At 34.4% G+C, this 19,631-nt stretch overlaps 1 protein-coding gene across 2 annotated transcripts in view; it reads right to left on the bottom strand.

The window, feature by feature from the left end:
* Positions 1-19,631, bottom strand: part of NCKAP1 (NCK associated protein 1) — a 110,063-nt gene that overhangs the window by 84,362 nt on the left and 6,070 nt on the right. For both annotated transcript variants that reach the window (XM_047084286.1, XM_047084287.1), the window contains exon 2: positions 6,712-6,822. In XM_047084286.1, the coding sequence (XP_046940242.1) occupies positions 6,712-6,822 (111 nt within the window). The remainder of the gene's footprint in view (positions 1-6,711; positions 6,823-19,631) is intronic.

The following is a 19,631-nucleotide window of genomic DNA, read 5'->3' as shown; positions in this document are numbered from 1 at the left end:
ATTATACTTGGGACAACAAAGAGAAGATGTCCCAAGATGAAAGCTTTGCAGCAGACATAAGCAAACTGTCCACAGAGGAGTTAGAAGACAGCAGGTTATAGAAGAGTGGGCTCCATACAAAAAGGAAAGCTTACATAGGTGATACGATTATTAGGATGGATAAATTTTAAGAATTCTATCAAGGCACAAAAAAAAAAAAAAAAAATTAAAAAAAAAAAAAAGGGGCGCCTGGGTGGCGCAGTCGGTTAAGCGTCCGACTTCAGCCAGGTCACGATCTCGCAGTCCGTGAGTTCGAGCCCCGCGTCGGGCTCTGGGCTGATGGCTCAGAGCCTGGAGCCTGTTTCCGATTCTGTGTCTCCCTCTCTCTCTGCCCCTCCCCCGTTCATGCTCTGTCTCTCTCTGTCCCAAAAATAAATAAACGTTGAAAAAAAAAAAAATTTAAAAAAAAAAGAATTCTATCAAGGCACATAACTGTAAGTCCAGAAATCATGATATACCTATGAAACAAATTTAACTACAAAATAATTCTGGATGAAAGAATCCATTTTACTTTAATGCTAAATATATTATAGATATAAACATAAATAAATTATTTTAAGTCCAATGTGACAATGGAATGAAGAATACAAACTAAGCACTCAGGTCTTTACTAGTTAATTTTTGGAATCAGCACAGAAATCAGTCTCAGAACATTTTATGGTTTCATAAACAAAAGAAAGCACTAACAATTTTGACAGCATTAAAGTATAAATGACCAAGGGTGAGGGCATAAAAACAGAGAACTGTACTATGTGAAGTTCAAACAGGAAGTAACCAATGATCCAAAAATATTAACAACAAAACTATCAAATATCAAGAAGAAGGGAGAGTAAGTAAGGAGCAAGAAATCGAATGAGCTCAATTATCATCTTCTGTAGAAGAGAATTTATAATAGGCACTAACACTGGCAAATGAATTTATAAAAGAACAAGCATATTCCTTAGAAGACGTTCCTTCTGAGAAATATGACTAGGGTGGGAAATAGTGGGTAGGAGATACACCCACTTTTCATCTTAAATTCTTCTGAACTATTTGGCTCATTACCATGAATTTATGTTATTTAGGTATAAACTAAAAGGAAATTTAAACCAGTTTAGGTAGGTCATTAGTGCTAATGCAATTCCCTGCCAGCACTTAACCTATTTCAAATACTTTTCAAATATATCAAAGCATGGCTTACTTGTATCTTTAATGAGGGGTTCATTCTTCTATTTATTCTGTTTACTCAAGTTAGAATTAAAGACTATTACATGTAGAAGAGATATTAAATGAATATTGATGATACCTTTTTAAAAGAATAGACACTTTAGTTAGTTCTCATTGTATTAAAATTCTTTCAATTTTGGCACAGTTTACTTGGTCAAAACCAAATATTTAAGTTTACATTAGGGTATTTATACAGATATACAGAGAGACATATTGACTAATGACAAAATATATCCTCCAAATCTTGTTATATTATCTTATTATATAATAATTCCTTTTAAAACCAAAGTATTTCTTGCTGGCCTACTACATCCTAGTCAACAGAATTCAATGATGAGTGCTTAGGGCAGGAAAACAGAGATGGGAGTTACCACAAAGAAATAGATTAGTGTTCTGTTTGGCCTCTCTAGTGTGGGGAATGGGGAGTGGCAATAGGAGGAGAGACTGGAACAGCAAGAAAAGCAGTGTTTGGATTATCACAGCATTTGTCCCAGCAGGAGACTCAGACCTGAAGGGGATAAATTCAAGACATTATTGAAACTGACAAGTATTAAAAATGACGAGCTCTAAATCACCAACTTGACATTTTATAAAAGCCAAAGGGGAATCTAAAAATTCTAGTTTAGATAACCAAGTGGAAGATGATGGCTCCAGGCAGAAAACATAGAAGAGAAACAAAATGGGGAATAATCATGTGTTCAATACTGGATACAAAGTTTGCTATTATTTAACTTGTGCAGCTGTCCAAAGGGTAGCTGGAATCAGACCTAGAATTTCAGAACCCAGAAAACAGAAGAGAGTAGATTACTTAGTTGAAGCAATGGAAGAGAAAGTTTTCATACATATATACTGCTGGGGGTGGGGTGGGAAGGAGTCATTTAGAATTACCCACATTTAAAGGGCAGCTAGAAGAAAAGGCAGTGAAGCAGACCAAAAAGTCAGAGGGGTAATATAAATAACAGCTTCCATTTTTCAAAAGCAATTTGTCACACAAATCTGTGAAGTACTGTAGGAGATATTAAACTGCTTCTTGAGATTGGTATTATCATCATTTTAGAGAGAATAACAAAGAGGCTTTAAGATGTGAAATACCTTACCCCAAATCATTCAGCTAATAAGTGGAAAGACCAGAACTCAAATTCTGTTTCACTGACTCTAAAGTCCATCCTCGTAACCAGTATACTACCACATCATAATGGAAGCCAAGACAAGACAAGCTAGAAACAAGTAAATTTCCTCACCTCTTCCTTCTACTAACTAAATCACACTGCATGTGTCAGGGTTTCCCTACATCTGTCCTCAAGTCCACCAGCCCACTCCCAAAACACATTTATGTTTTTAAGAAGCTGGGACTCATCTTATTCCAGTTTACTCTCAGTAGTATCATTAATGAGATGTATCTGTGTAGCTCCACTAAAAAGGATAGTAAATTTTTAGCTAACAACATAATGAAGTTAAAAATTTATTGGTAAGTTTGAGTTCTGACATAAATTTTAAATAATGATTGAATAAAATAAATTTTATTCACTCATTCAAACATTTATTTACTGTCTCTTATGTACCAAGCACTAGGGATAAAAAGTTATTTAAAAACAGATTCTAATGCTGTCTCACAACTAACATTAGAGTTGCTTTATTTTGTCTTTACTTGAGTAACCTTGCAAGCTACTTAAAATATTTAATTTATTCCATAATATCCTGTAATACTGTGTTCCTTAAGAAAAAAGTTAACACATAACACAAAATATTCCTCTAAGTTTGAAAACTTAATTTTCAAATTATTTCAATAATGGCCTGTTTCTCAGTCTAGAACCCCTTATATTATTCTTGTGGCACTCTCCTCACTAGCAAGGTCTTCACTCTTAGGGAATTAAGACTTAATTCAACATACACATATCATTTTGTCATTAATTTGGGAATCAAATCCAAAATTTTATACTAAAATGTAGGTAAGTAGGCAAATCCTATAATGACATTGTTGTGTCAGATATTTAAACTGTTTTAAAAAACAAACTAGCTTTTAGATGGAAATACAACACAAGAACAAAAGGGGTAAATAAAGTTTGAAATATTTTAGGAAACATTTCATAAGAAGTGTCTTCACATACATAAACATGATCATTTCCTTAAAATGCTCCTTAGAATTTCTTGGACAAAACAATTTCTACCTGTTAAAATATGGAATTTCTACTATTTTCTTTACCCAGGAAAATAACAAATTTCCCTCTATATACTCAGAAGAAACTTCTGGGAAACCAATTTTACATTCACTTGCAGTCACCCTTTCAAAATACTAGAAGATTATCATATTATAAATTAGACAATCTCTCTGCTCAGAAATGCTTTCCTTAACCTAAAAATAAATTTAAAAATCTATTAACTCTATTAAAATAGCCTGGCACATATTAGACACTTAGTGCTACTATAGTTACAAAACTTTTATTCATTTGAATTTTACTTAATCACCTACTTTGAAGCCTACGGGCCCATTTAGTTCAACATCATGACTCAGGGAAACAAAACAAAACAAAACAAAACAAAACAAAACAAGACAAGACAAGACATCCTTTGGCCCAGCCTTTCCTTAAATCCAGAACTGGAAGAGTACAAAAGTTTCTAACTGGTCACAAAAGGGCCCAAGCAAGACAGCAAAACTGACTCAACAGAACCCAACATCATCATTGCTGAGGCTATGTTAGGAACCAATCTGGCTGTATCTGTTAGCAGTGTCCTCCCTTTGTTAGAATACCAGATAACCATATATCAGCACACAGGTAGCCTTTTTGTAGGAATCTACTCTCAGAAACTTCAAAATAAAATTTGTGCTTAATTTTTCACCAAAACAATATTTTTGTCTGCCTTTTCTAAAACTGGGGACAAGTTAGTGCTTACCAGGAATTCTCCCTGATTTCTGAGATAAAGTAAGCATGCTCTGTGATACATATTTATATAGGGACCCAAAGACCAGGAATAAGAAGGAAAAAAAAAACCAACCACGGTATCAACATATTTTTTTCAGTTTACTTAGCACCCAGAAATCTGCAAGTTTCCATCATTCCCAGATGCTACTGCCATTCCCAGTCCTGACACCTCCATTAACTACTTCCATGAAATTAAAAAATAATAACAAAGTGGCACTCATTTGTTATTTCCTAACCCAAGTTGGCTAGGAACTTCTCACCAGGATTTATCAAAACTGAGATCATAAAACCTCATAAATACCCAGTATATAATACTTCAGTAGGCAAAAAACAATACAATAGCATTACATGAGATAGTTGTAAAGGCCGTATCACAAAACTGAGACTTTGCACAAAACAACCAAAGTAAATTCTACAAGCAGCGTAATATCCAACAATATCCAACTGACTTTATAGGTTAAACAAAAAATTACCACATGACCCAGTAATTCTACTTCAAAGTATACATAAGTTCACACAAAAACTTTTACACAAATGTTCATTGCAGCATTATTCATAATAGTAAGAAAAGTAGAAACAATCCAATCATCTATCAATTGATGGATGGATAAATAAAATGTTATAGCCACAAAACGGAATTTTTTTGGCAATAAAAAGAAATGAAGTACTGATACATGCTACAACTTGGATAAACCTTGAAAACATTATGCTAAAAGAAAAGCCAGTCACAAAAGACCATGTTATAGGATTCTATTTATATGAAATCTCCAAAACAGGCATACAGAAAGTAGATTAGTGTTCGCATAGGGATGGGGGATTAGCAGGTGTGAATGCTAATGGGTCTGGGGTTTCTTTTTGGGGTGATGAAAATGTTCTAAAATTGTGGAACTAGACACACAACTCTGTGGATGTACTAAAAACTCACTGAATTGTATACTTTAAATGAGTAAACTGTATATATGTGAATTGTACCTTAATAAAGCTATTACTTAAAAAAAAACAACTTTGTGCTGCAAAAGTTGAGAAGGGAAGTACAAATATTAGAAAAAACAAGAAACAGCAGCATTATTATAAAGTTTACCCCACAAATCAAGGAGCAAAGACTCTTAATTTACTCTTTAACAAAATATGTTACTGTTATGAAAACTGTATTTAATCAGATCTTGCTAATTTTCTAAGAAAAGACCTCATATTTAGGAACTATGCTTATTCTCACATGGACATTTACACACACACACACAAATTAAACTTAAATGATTCTCTCAAGAGCTCATATCACAGAGATTTTATAAGCCAGGAGAAACAGAAGTGTATATGAAACTAAATGTAAAACGATTCTCATAAACCCTCTCTCATTCTGAGTATATTATTTCTCAGATAAGTCAGCTAATTAATGTCAATAACTAAAAAGAGTCTCCACACAAATAATACTGTTCTTAAAAAGTGTGTACTTTGAATCACCCATTTGTAATCAGCAACTAGTTGTGATACCTTAATATACCAATTACAAAACATATTCTATGAAACAAAGAAAGACCTCTATTAACCTGTACTCACAAGAAACAGAGACTTTAACCAGACTTTATTACTTCTGACTGGTATTTTCCCTCTACATTAAAATATTTTTAAGTAAAGGTGATATCAGTAAGTTAAATATGAATCTTCAATAAAAATATAGGATTTAAGGAAACTAAAAGATGACAAAGTTTTTTAAACAGTTTCTCAAAAGTAGGAAGACCATATGTAAGAGGAAATTTCCATACAAAGTTTGTTCATAAAGAAAAAGAGAGCAAAGATTATAACACAAGACTACCAAAGAAAAATATTTAAAAAGAGAAGACATGTAGAAAGATTCCAAGTCAACAAAATTTATATGGAAAGAACATGGTAAAATAAAAATTAGCTCTAATTTTCTAAAATTAGTTTTTATAGAAATTATTATAAAGAACTACCAAAGGATTATGTAAACATATCAGGATTATGTAAACTCTGAATATGATTATATTTTGATATACTAAGAAAAACTACCCCATCTGAAGAAATATGGAAAAATAAAGATCCTACAACATCACCTCGTTATATTATTTTTCAGAAACAGTTTTCTCAAATGTAAAAATATTAAAGAAACATATATTTTATAACTAAACATAGCTAATTACTAAAAACAATACAAGCTCTATGACATTTACTAATTTCAAAATAGTGTATGATTATTAGGAAAAACTCCCCAACTAGTCATGCAAATATCTGGAACATAAACATATCTATTACCTTACTTTCTGTTGCAACTTGAAAGTGAAGAAGTGTGTAAGAAATTAACATCTTATGTTTTGTATGATAAAACGGTGACATATTTCAGTCATTTTTCCCAGTTTTAAAGATAAGAATAGTGTCTGTGTCTCTGAAAGTCATTCATCAATGTACATAATTGGTATACCAAAATATAAAGAGTTAGACAAATAAGAACTATTTCAAGTATTAATCTAACCATTACTTTCCCTACTGATGGTTAAAATCAAGTAGCACAAAAATTTCTATGACTTACATTGTTGTTGCGAGTTTCTACAGCAGGGAACTTTCTGACTATGAATTTCACAGCAGATTCCAGATTTTTGTCAATAAGGTAGGATGGTTTTGCCTTGGGATCTCCACATGCCTATAAAACAACAGTAATAAAAAAGTGAAATGCATCCTTGTTCTAAAACCAACTAACTAATAGCAAATCTGTAATCAGAAATTAGAGATATTTATTGTTTTTGGTGAGCAGGTGATAAAATGAATAGGCAAAGTGCAGGGATTGTCACAGCTGAAATATGCAATGGGAGACAGTACAGAGATGTTCTTCTACTGAAAAAAATGCATGGAAAGTTTCAAAGCAGTTAGCGCAGAACAGCAGTGAAGAAAAAAGCTCAAACCTAAAGAAAAAAAGAAAAAGAAAAAAAAAAGTCTTGGTTTGAGGTAGAATTGTATTCATCTGAAGCTAATAAATTATTACAAAATTAAATATTCAGAAGAGTACTGGAAATGTTTCTTTCTAAGTGTTATAAAATAAAAGCTTATGTTTAAATGTCTTTTCCAAAATGTTTTCCTCATTCATTTTAAACATTTTAATACAAGAGCCCTAGTTCAAAAGAACTGGAAGCTGCTAAAATTGTCTTTATAGTACTCAAGTGTGTAACCTGTTCCTCTGAACACCTGAGTCACAACAGTATTTTTCCATCATACCGGCAGCACGTCAAACAATGAATCTGTATCTGTTCTAGATCTCGTAAGCACAGAATAAATGGGAATGTTTACATTTTGACCACATCAGCCATATAGCATTCTCTGTAGTAAACTGTAAAGCATTATACAAATGTAAGCATTAGAAAGAACTTTTTATCTGAACTATTAGCAATACAGAATATAATCAGTACTATTCAGTGGTTCGTTATGCGACATTTAACTAACTGCTTGCTAGTGAGATGTTATTTCTTAGGGAATTAAACTATAACATTGCTATTTAACTTCTCATTGCATTTTTTTTAATGTGTCCTTTGAAAAGTTTTGTCTCTCTACTATGTGTGAGGAAATATATTGCAATTTAATGTTTTTTTTTCATCCTTTACTATGGCTATGTTGTGAATTGCAGAAAGAGAAGTTATGAAACATGAAACTGATCTGAAAGCGGGCAAGCGGGCAAAGGGAAGGTGAAAAGCTTTGCAAACCTTCCAAACTTGTCCTTGCTGGGGAAGCATTGTAATAAAAAGAGAGAAAATTACGTGTAAACAATGATTGTCAAACTATGACATACGTTTCAGTAGAGAACTTATGCACCGCAGACTATGAATAACAAAACAAGATTAGAACTATATGGTGCTACAATTTTAAAGGTATTCTAAGTAGCGAGTTTAGTATACAATAGATTTTATAGAGTTTACACTATTCATATATATTTAAATACTACTGTGTAAGTGTACAACCATGTCAGTTTCTTGGTGCTGTTTCTAAATCAACTTAAAATAATACTAGAAGGAAAAATGAAGACTACATGCAACTATAAAAACAGGAGCAAAACCGTCAGTGAAATTTTACATACCTTAAAAAGAAACGGTAGCCAAGAATAAAAGTAAATTGTTATTGGATGACTTTTGCACTTCAGCCCAAATTGAAACTATTTTTCAAAAATCACCTAACTCCCTTCCAAGTCAAAGTATAAAAATCAATGCAAACATTCCTGTATTTTCCAAATGGAAATAGGAATGCATTAAGAATGCTCTTAATTCTCAAACATAAGTAGATAAAGCAAAATTAATTTAAGAAATTTAGAACTTCATAATCCTTCATGAGATTGACACAAGGCAACTATGCAAATTCTATTTTAACATCATAAATACTAAAATATATCTGACTTTTCTTCAGAGTAGACCATCATTTATTGCACATAAACTAATTTGCTAATTAGTCCACCTCCCCAAAAATATTATGCTATATAATAATAACTAAGAACCACATACTAAAATTCTGTCCAAACAGAAATACCTAGATTAGCATTTCCTTACACCAATGATACAATGAAAATCAAGTTTTCTAAATATTGCCTGAGGTGGCGCAGAATCCTAAAGTGATTCCAAATTACACTGTTTATTTTTTTATTACATTCAGTTTTTCAATGAAATGTTTTATCCTCCATATTCTAATATTTAAAAATTTAACTATCCATTCTAACAATATTAGTGACTATCTAATAACAAAAATACGATAGACTACTATACCCATTTCCCATGAGCACAAATTCTACTGTATAAGAATTTAATCAAGTATCTGAAAACTAACATATATGTATGCTCACATGTATACGTGCTCAGGTGAGCATGTATATATAAGAGGAACTCTTCCTTCTCCCTCTAAAAACTAAAAGAATGGAATTTCATTTCAGTGGACAAATAAATGGTTGTATAATCTTTCCTTGGAATTGATTTACCTTTTTCCACCCTGCTCAATGAGCCATAGCTAAACATACAATAGCAGGAGACAGAACACAGACTCTAAAACTTAATGGGTTTTAATCTTCACCACTTACAATCCATAGGACTTGAATATATTACAAAATATCTCCTAGTCTCAGTTTCTTCATGTTTAAATGAGGAAGTTAGTACTTACCTCATACATTCATTATGAGGATTATAAAAGAGATAAACTGTGTACAATATTTAGCTGAAGGACTGACACATAAGTGCTCTAAAATGCTCTAAAAATGCTCATTGTTGTCAATAACAGCTACAATAATTATAATTACTCAAGTAAAAGTCTCATGAATAGTAATTGCAAAACCGTATTTATCATAGTATATGGAACTAGAAATAATGACTACAATTCCCTCTTCTAATCACATATTTCCTTCATTTGCCCTATGTCTAAATACCAAATTTGTTGTACTTTTACAGTTTAACCTAATAGTTAAGAACATGATTTCCAAGATATTCAAATCCTAGCTCCATCACTTCCTAGCTGCATAACCATAAGCAAGTGATTTTACTCCTCTATGCCTCAGTTTTTCCATCTGTTACATAGGTTGATAATAAATGCAATTTACCCTATAAAGTCTTTAGCCCCATTACATGAATATCTGTGTGTGTATGTGTGTGTGCATGCATGCAATTTACAGATAGTTAGCATACCACGAGCACTCAGAAATGCCAATAAAAAATACAGGGTTCATAGGTACTATACAAAAGTACTAGACCTTATTTTATTTTTTCTGAAATCAACCTGCTTGATTTACTCAAATACCAACAGAGACACTGTGTAAGGAAAACTCAAGCAAAGAAAAAAAAAGTACAAGAAAAAAACAATGACCTGACTAAAAGCTAACATCTAAGTAAATAAATACATCTAACAAAAAGCCGTACTTAATAATAGTTAAAAAGGATTTCCTACTGGGGTGCCTAGATGGCTCAGTCAGTTAAGCATCTGACTTTGGCTCAGGTCATGATCTCACGGTTCATAAGTTTGAGCCCTGCATTGGGCTCTCTGCTGTCAGCACGGAGCCTGCTTCAGATCCTCTGTCTCCCTCCCCCATTCACACTCTCTCTCTCTCTCAAAAATGAAGATTTTTTAAAAAAGGATTTCCTACTTGGGCGCCTGGATGGCTCAGTTGGTTAAGCGACGTACTTCTGAAGTCATGATCTCGTGATTCCTAAGGTTCAAGTCCCACATCAGGCTCTGTGCTGACAGCATGAAGCCTGCTTGGGATTCTCTCTCTGCTCCTCCCTGCTTGCCTGCTCTTTCTCAAAATAAATAAACATTAAAAAAAAAGGGGGGGGGGATTTCCTACTATACCAAAACAGTATAGCAAAATTCCAAGTAACCAGCTGTCTCAGTTTATAAAAATTAATCTTCTTCTTCCCCACCCTAACTCAGCACATTTCATTTTCAGGATATGGAGGACAAAGATATCATAAAATAACAACCTGTATTTCAAAAACACTGTCTGCAGTTGGTACCTATGAAACTCTACCTCATCCTACAACTACAATATTACACAAAATTAATCTTTCACTCTCAAAAGTATCATCCTTTGAAGTGGCACATTTAAGAAAATGACATATACTACTGTATTTAGTTATTAACACATTTTACAGTAATACATATCAAAAAGGCTTACCATAAAGACTGAATCAAAAGATTTAACAAATTACCAATTAAATTAAATAAAACTTTTGAATACTTCTACCATGCCACACACACCAAAAAAGAAAAAAGAAAGAAGGAAAAGGTGAGTACAGGGCAAAATTGCATCTAAATAACTGAACTTACAGCCCTACTGAAAAAAAAAAATTTTTTTTTTTTTGCTTAATTGGCTAAAAGAGCTACTTCACTAGAGAAAAAGGACACTATATCTGAACCACAGATTTAAAAAAAAAAAAAAAACCCACTCCAAAATCTTGTTTATCTTGACTTACCATGCTTTCATAATGCATAAAATACTGTAATTTAAAATTCCAGAAGATCTAAAGCAAATTTAAATATTTATATACTTAAACTTCCAGTTCTCACAATTGAAATTTTATTTTCTATGAATATTCTACTTATCTTTAAATTCAACAAGGTTATGACTATATAAATTTTTTTAAATATTTATTTTTGATAGAGACAGAGCACAAGTGGGGGAGGGGCAGAGAGAGAAGGAGACACAGAATCCAAAGGGAGCTCCAGGCTCCGAGCTGTCAGCACAGAGCCCGATGCGGGGCTCGAACTCACAAATTGCGAGATGATGACCTGAGCCGAAGTCGGACGCTCAACCGACTGAGTCACCCAGGTGCCCCTTAGGTGTTTTGAATTTTTTTTTTATATTTTATTTAAGTTATTACTATATAATGTGACAGATAAAATTGCACTAGTGTTAAAGGGAATACTTAAATATAATAACTAAGAAATCTGTCTCTGAGTCAAAGAGCACAGCCCATATGACTTCCTGGCAAGTTGTTTAATCTCTGAACTTCGGTTCTATAATCCACAAATGAAGGGTACTAATATTACCTACTTAACAGGGTAGATTGTACAGATTTTTAAAAGACAAAATGCAAATAAAGTGCTTATTCCAGTGCCTGGTACATAAGCACTTAATAATTAAGTTCTAAATAATCATCTTCTATTTTTTAAAATAAAACTTCCCAAAACACATCAATATCTATAGTGAGTTCCCAATTATCAAAGTTAAGATTTTCTATGTAACCAATTCTAGGTCAGTATTTCAATCGACATCTCCAAGTTCATTTTTTTCACAAAATACAAATATAATATTTATCACCAAAAATAAAGAACAAAGATGTTTTAGAAAACCACATAATATTTTACTCATGCCAAAAAGTAAACATCCTTCACTGGAAACCTCAAGACCAAACTTTATGTGATTTTAAAGTAAACCTTAAAACAAATATTTCTGCCAATCTACCACCAAAACCCCTTCCAAGTCCCTTCCTTAGGCTGTCACAACATAAGATTACATAACACAGATTAATTTTACGTGATTAGTGCTACATGTTTTATCAAGAACTTATCATGTTAAAAAAATCAAATATAGATAGAAATAGTCCTCTATTCATAAGAGATTATGTGACAAGAAAGCAGAAAACAGGGGCGCCTGGGTGGCTCAGTCAGTTAAGCATATGACTTTGGCTCAGGTCGTGTTCTTGCAATTTGTGAGTTCAAGCCCCACGTCCGGCTCCGGGCTAACAGCTCAAAGCCTGAAGCCTGCTTCAAATTCTATGTCTCCCTCTCTCTCTCTCTGCCCCCTCCCCCACTCACACTCTGTCTTTCTCTCAAATATAAATAAACATTAAAAAAAATTTTTAAAAGAAAAAAGAAAACAACAACAAGGGTAGGGAATAAAGAGAACATTTACTGGGCACCTGTTGTGTGTAAAACATCTATGCTTTAGAAAGTGCTAACCCATCACTCAACGGAGAGGAAAGGAGCTTCAGAAAAATTAAGGTTTTACAACTATTAGCTGTTGAGGACCCAAAGATTCCAAAGCACTAAAAATGCTTAATTAAAAAAAATTTTTAAAAACACAAAAAGTAAAAAAACATGCTCCATTCTTTCACTACCTCAGCTGCTCAAAACTTTCATTGGAGTAATTACTATCAAAGGAAAAACCTGCTTAGTTCGATCAGTTTTATTTTTTAAGTCCTAGTCTATCTAAGTCAGCAGTAAAACACATTCCTTTGCCAAAAAACTATAGAACAAACCAATTTTTTAAATATAGTAACTTACAGGCACCTGGCTGGCTCACCTGGTTAAGTGTCCGACTCTTAACGTTTATTAATTTTAGGAGAGACAGGGAAAGTACAAGTCAGGGAGGAGCAGAGAGAAAGAGAATCCCAAGCCGGCTTCTTGCTATCCACCCAGAGCCCCTTGCTCAATTTCACAAACCATGAAATCAAGACCTGAGCCAGAATCATGAGAGATGGAGCGAGGAGTGGGGCTCTGTGCTGACAGTGCTGAGCCTGCTTAGGATTCTCTCTCTCCCTCTCTGCCCCTCTGCCACTCTCTCTCTCAAAATAAATGAACTTTTTAAAAAAATAAAATAAATTCAATAATTTTATTAAAAAACATGAACAGGGGTGCCTGGGTGGCTCAGTTGGTTAAGCATCTGACTTCAGCTCAGGTCATGATCTCATGGTCTGTGGGTTTAAGCCCCATGTCGAGCTCTGTGCTGACAGCTCACAGCCTAGAGCTGCTTCAGATTCTCTGCCCCTCCCCCACTCATGCTTTCTCTCAAAAATAAAACATTAAAAAAAAATCTTAAAAATAAATAAAATGAATAAAATCCCAGAGATCAGAGTGAGAGTACTATTTGTGAGAGTACAGGAAAGAAACCAGCCCCATCTGAATATGTAAGGGAAGAATAGAAAAATGCAAAATGTTACCAATTTATATAGAAACAGGAATTTAATTTTTTCTCAATAAAAAAAAGTCAGAGTTTTTAAAGGTTTTGCACAATTAAAAGCATAACAGGACCAAGATTCTCCCGAGTCTCCAAGGAAATTAACTGACATTAAAGCCTAGAGGAAGAATGAACATCACCTAAAATCATGGACTAGTAAAGCAACTTACCTAGCCTTCTTTTATTTATTTTAGAAATAATGAAAATAATACAATGAAATTTTTCAATAAGTACTGGAAAATCTGTCAGAAGCAAAACAAGCCTTAAATTCTCATATTAGTGGTTAATTTTCCAATTATTTTGTTTTCTTGTCCATATCACCTACATTTTGGCAAACCAAACTGCTCTGAACTTCCCCTTGAGCTTGGGCAGGTGAAAAAAAAAAAAAAAAAAGCAATTCACTGCTAAAATTTAGATTAAGAAGCTTCACAGGAAAGTTAACTGGAATTATTAGAAATGCTTTCTTTAATATTAATATAAATTGGGGCACCTGAGTGACTCAAGTCGATTGAGCATCCAACTTCAGTTCAGGTCATGATCTCACGATTTGTGAGTTTGAGCCCCGCATCCAGCAGCATCCTGCTGGCAGCAGGGCCTAGAGACTGCTTCGGATCCTGTGTCACCCTGTCTCTATGTGCGCCTCCCCCCCAACTCATGCTCTGTCTCTCAAAAATAAACAAACATTAAAAAAAGTTTTTTAGGGGTGCCTGGGTGGCTCAGTCGGTTGAGCATCCGACTTCAGCTCAGGTCATCATCTCGCAGTCCATGAGTTCGAGCCACATGTCAGGCGCTGTGCTGACAGCTCGGAGCCTAGGGCCTGTTTCGGATTCTGTGTCTCCCTCTCTCTCTGCCCCTCCCCAGCTCGCACTCTGTCTCTCTCTGTCTCAAAAATAAATAAACGTAAAAAAAAAATTTTAATAAAAAAATAATTTTTTTAATTAATGTAAATTTATCAATAACTACCTGTTTTTACAGCTAATAACATCCACCTTAAAGGTATATAAATTATGCTTATTGTTTTCTAAGCACTAGTTCTGGGAAAAATCACAAACTTAAGAAATATTTCAATGTCTTATATAATTCAAAATTAATTAAAAATTTTAATGATATAGGGGCAGTTGGGTGGCACAGTTAACTGTCCAACATTGGCTCGAGGTAATGATCTCATGGTTTCTGGGTTTGAGCCCCACATGAGGCTCTCTGCTGTCAGCATGGAGCTTGCTTCAGAACTTCTGTCTCCCTTTCTCTCTACCCCTCTCCCACTTGCTCACTCTCTCTCTCTCTCTCTCTCTCTCTCTCAAAAAGAAACATTTAAAAAATTTTAACGATTCGAATGCATTACTAATTACTACTCAATTCAAAAGAAGATGTCTATGTCACTGTTGCTATTAAACATTTTTCAGCTTGCAATACAGAAAAACATCTCCATTTATAAAACAAAGGTGTTCCATAGTTTTTTTAAAAGCATTATATATGATCATATTTTTACTGTTTTAAAGAAGCTACTCTTTAAAGGACTACTGAAGCACACATTTCTGAAATACATATAAATACTTACTCTGTATTAGCAGTAAGTAGATATCAAACTATAATGTCAGGTAGTTAAAAAGGATAATTAAGAAATATTTCCAAAGTTGTCTTGAGGTGGATTTAACAGGGGAAAAAAATAGACACTTATTAAAGGTCCACTTTGTTTCAAGGCCCAGGAATAGGTTTGATAACAATAGCCAAAACTTATTTATTTCTTACTCTTGTGCCAGGCACTGCACTAGCACTTAATATTAATTAACTCATTGAATTCTCAACCTTATAAGGTTAATTAAAGAGTATTCCACAGGGGTGCCTGGCTGGCGCAGTTGGTGAAGCATGCAAATCTTGATCTCAGAGTTGTGAGTTCAAGCCCCACGGTGGTTGCAGAGATTACTTAAAAATAAAAAATAAAAAGAGTATTCCACAGATGTAGGAGAAACGGCATATCTATTTAAGATTTCAAGAGTTAGAATCAAGAAGATTGGGGCGCCTGGGTGGCGCAGTCGGTTAAGCGTCCGACTTCAGCCAGGTCACGATCTCGCGGTCCGTGAGTTCGAGCCCCGCGTCGGGCTCTGGGCTGATGGCTCAGAGCCTGGAGCCTGTTTCCGATTCTGTGTCTCCCTCTCTCTCTGCCCCCCCCCCCCCCGTTCATGCTCTGTCTCTCTCTGTCCCAAAAATAAATAAACATTGAAAAAAGAAAAAAAAAAAGAAGATTTAACATGGCATAGAAAATAAAAAGTGTACCTTGAAGCATAACAGAAGCTGAGAACAAATACTCAGTAGATGATTTTGCTGGTAGAAAGTCTACATGCAGTCTACTAGCATTCCAGAAATTTAGTTATACCACAGAAAACAAAATTAAATCACTACAGTGAACAACTTCCTGAGAAAGAAATCAGAGGTATTAAAAACTTATTTTACTTATCTTAGTGGCTCTTAACATCAGAATCACTTCAGGGGCTTTTTCTTCTCAGTAGTTTGTGTCAAGATACACATGTATTTTTAAAAACCCTTTAAAATGATTATATTATGTATCCCTGGCTAAGAACCACTAGTCTTCGAAGCTTATAAATAAAGAAACTATTATAACCCAGAAAGGTTAAATAACTTGTCCAAAGTTTAAAAAACAAAATAGAAGGGCACCTGGGTGGCTGAGTCAGGTAAGCGTCCAACTTCAGCTCAGGTCATGATCTCACGGTTTGTGGGTTCGATACCCACATCAGGCTCTGTGCTGACAGCCCAGAGCCTGGAGCCTGCTTCAGATTGTGTCTCCCTCTCTCTCTGCCTGTCCCCCAGTCTCACTCTGTCTCTGTCTCTCTCACAAATAAATAAACATTAAAAAATTAAAAAAAAAAAATAGTACCAGAGCTTTATCTAGAATCTAGTTCTCTCAAGCTACAGAATATACTACAACTGTGGAAAATGATAGACAAGTTTAGAAGCTGTATGCCAGCAAGAAGGACATTAGACATTACTAAGGTATTTTATAACCTTATATGTTTTATATCTTTATATATTCTCCTGAACAAAAGTTTTGGAACCTTAAATAATGACTGACTATTCCTTGACATTGCCTACCTGAAGCTTCTATTCCTACTTCAAAACCAAGCACAAAAGTCATTATCTCTTCTTCCTCGGAATGGAATCTTCAACGCTCTTCTGAAGATTCCCATAATCACACTTACATAATACATTTCAGTTAGATCTCTGTAAATCTCTCATACCTACTAAAATATGAACTTCTTGACATTGGAGACTGTATATCAATTTACCAGTGTCTATGAAGGAAGACATTCAACAAATGAAGAGTAAACAAATGGAAACCCTCAAAATTTGGGACTAAAACAATAGTTCGTAAGATTTATAAAATACCTTAAAAGAATTTTTTTTAATTTATTTATTTTTGAGACAGAGAGAGACAGAGCATGAATGGGGGAGGGGCAGAGAGAGAGGAAGACACAGAATCTGAAACAGGCTCCAGGCTCTGAGCCATCAGCCCAGAGCCTGACGCGGGGCTCGAACTCACGGACCGCAAGATCATGACCTGAGCTGAATTCGGACGCTCAACCAACCGAGCCACCCAGGCACCCCATATAAAATACTTTTTAAAATGTAGTTTTAGATACTATCAAGTATCTATGCAATAAAAAAGTATTTTCCAATATAGGCTTTTACTTAAAACAGGAGATACCTTTAAAATTGGCACACGTACAACCCTACTTACAAATTAGCAATTCAAGAACTTATGAAGTCTGTTAACTTACTTAACTAAAACACTACACTGTAACACTATTTGAAGAAATAATTAACTAGGAGGTTGTCTCATCACAATTTACCAAAAGTAAAAAATTTACCAAAGTCTAATTATGGTACTGCAAATTCCTACAGCATTAAAACTAAAAAGATTTTACTACATTTACTGATAAAGGCAACAGTAAAAACAACAACAACAACAACAAAACACAGAAGAGTACTACTAGTTTACTAATTACTAATTTTTGCCCAAGACAGAAACAAACTTATTGGTTAGACTTTTTTTTTTTAAGTTTATTTATTTTGAGAGAGAGAGAGAGAGAGAGAGAGAGAGAGAGAACACATGTGCATGTTGGAGGGGCAGAGAGAGAAGAGACAGAGAAAATCCCAAGCAGGCTCTGCACTGTCAGCACAGAGCCCAATACGGGGCTCGAACTCACAAACCATGAGATCATGACCTGAGCTGAAATAAAAATCAGACACTTAACTGACTGAGCCACCCTGGTACCTGCTGGTGGGGCTTTCTTTACTGCACTTCTTATATTTCATGTTATGGAACTTTCAATGTGAAAATGTTACCATTTGACTTCATGTAAAATGAAAAAAGTACATTTAAAATTCCATTTAATTTGGAACAGAGTATCGAGTTAGGAAATGATTCCATGTGTCCTTAAAATTAGGAAAGATAAATGCTACTTCATTGTATCTTTTAGTTTACACTTTCCTTTCTGCTTTATAAATACTCTTCCCCCAATTTAAGCAAGTTCCTGTTTCTTTAGTATTGTTTATATGATTAGTTCTTTCAGTTTGTATATTTTAATAGGTCAGGGACTAAATTTTAGAAATAATCACAAAGAAAAACTGCACAGAACATGAAAAGTAAATACAAAATATGTTTCCCAAAAAAATTTGAATTGAATTTTAAAGTTCCTAATTCTAGGGGCACGTGGGTGGCTCAGTCAGTTAAGCTTCTGACTTCAGCTCAAGTCACAACCTCGTGGTTCATGACTTCAAGTGCCACATTGGGCTCTGTGTTGACAGCTCAGAGCCTAGAGCCTGCTTCAAATTCTGTGTCTCCCTCTCTCTCTGTCCCTCTTGTGCTCAACAGGCTGTCTCTTACTTTCTCAAAAATATACATACATACTTACATACATAAATAAATTTCCTAGTTCTAAACCACTGCTCATTTTAGCACATGACAAAGCTAAACGGAAGTCTCCAATAATAATCACTCTGGTACACTGATAGTATGATCTCAATTTTCATACAAATCCATACAAAGTTCATACAAATGCAATCTACAGTAAAGACAAAAACTATAACAGAATTACATATTTCTTTAAGGTTACTGTGTTCAAAATCTAATTCTATCTACCAAAAATATATCAATGACTGTAAACCTAATGGCAAAATAATTAAATGAAGAGCCCATACTTAGTGGTCAATAAAAAAGGTGTCAATCTGAATTCCAGCTGGCTCAGTCAGAAGAACATGCAACTCTTGATCTGGGGGTCATGAGTTCGAGTCCCACATTGGGTATAGAGATTATTAAAAAAAAATTAATAGGGGCGCCTGGGTGGCGCAGTCGGTTAAGTGTCCGACTTCAGCCAGGTCACGATCTCGCGGTCCGTGAGTTCGAGCCCCGCGTCGGGCTCTGGGCTGATGGCTCAGAGCCTGGAGCCTGTTTCCGATTCTGTGTCTCCCTCTCTCTCTGCCCCTCCCCCGTTCATGCTCTGTCTCTCTCTGTCCCAAAAATAAATAAAACGTTGAAAAAAAAAATTAATAAACTAAAAAAAAAATTGGACAGATTACTTAACCTCTCCAAATTCAACTCCTTTATCCAGAAATAAGTATGTACATCACAGAACTAAAGACAAAGAAAAAAAAATATAAACAGCATACAATGGCAGCTAGCATTAATTTCATTACACACTTTTTTTTTTGACAATAAAGAGATGAAACTATTTAATTCTAGTAACAAATAAAGTGTATAACTACTGGAGCTGACCCAAAATTACTGTTGGAATTTAACTGATGTGAACATTCCTAGGATATTATCAAACAATAACATGGATTAGATTTTCAATCATCCTAGTCAAGAAGGACAATTACTTCTGACACTGACAGTTTTTCACCTGAGCCTCCTCATTTTTAACATATTGGACATAGCTAGCTAGTAGCTATGTTCATTCCTTTAAATTTTTCTTACAAAGTATACAAGCAATAGATTAAGGACCCTAATTTCATTTATA

Source organism: Lynx rufus, unplaced genomic scaffold, assembly GCF_022079265.1.
Source record: "Lynx rufus isolate CCGP_SWC_20201006 ecotype Redwood Valley unplaced genomic scaffold, mLynRuf1.p SCAF_2, whole genome shotgun sequence".
In the NCBI taxonomy this organism is placed as follows: domain Eukaryota; kingdom Metazoa; phylum Chordata; class Mammalia; order Carnivora; family Felidae; genus Lynx; species Lynx rufus.
This window is presented reverse-complemented; position numbering and strand designations above follow the sequence as displayed.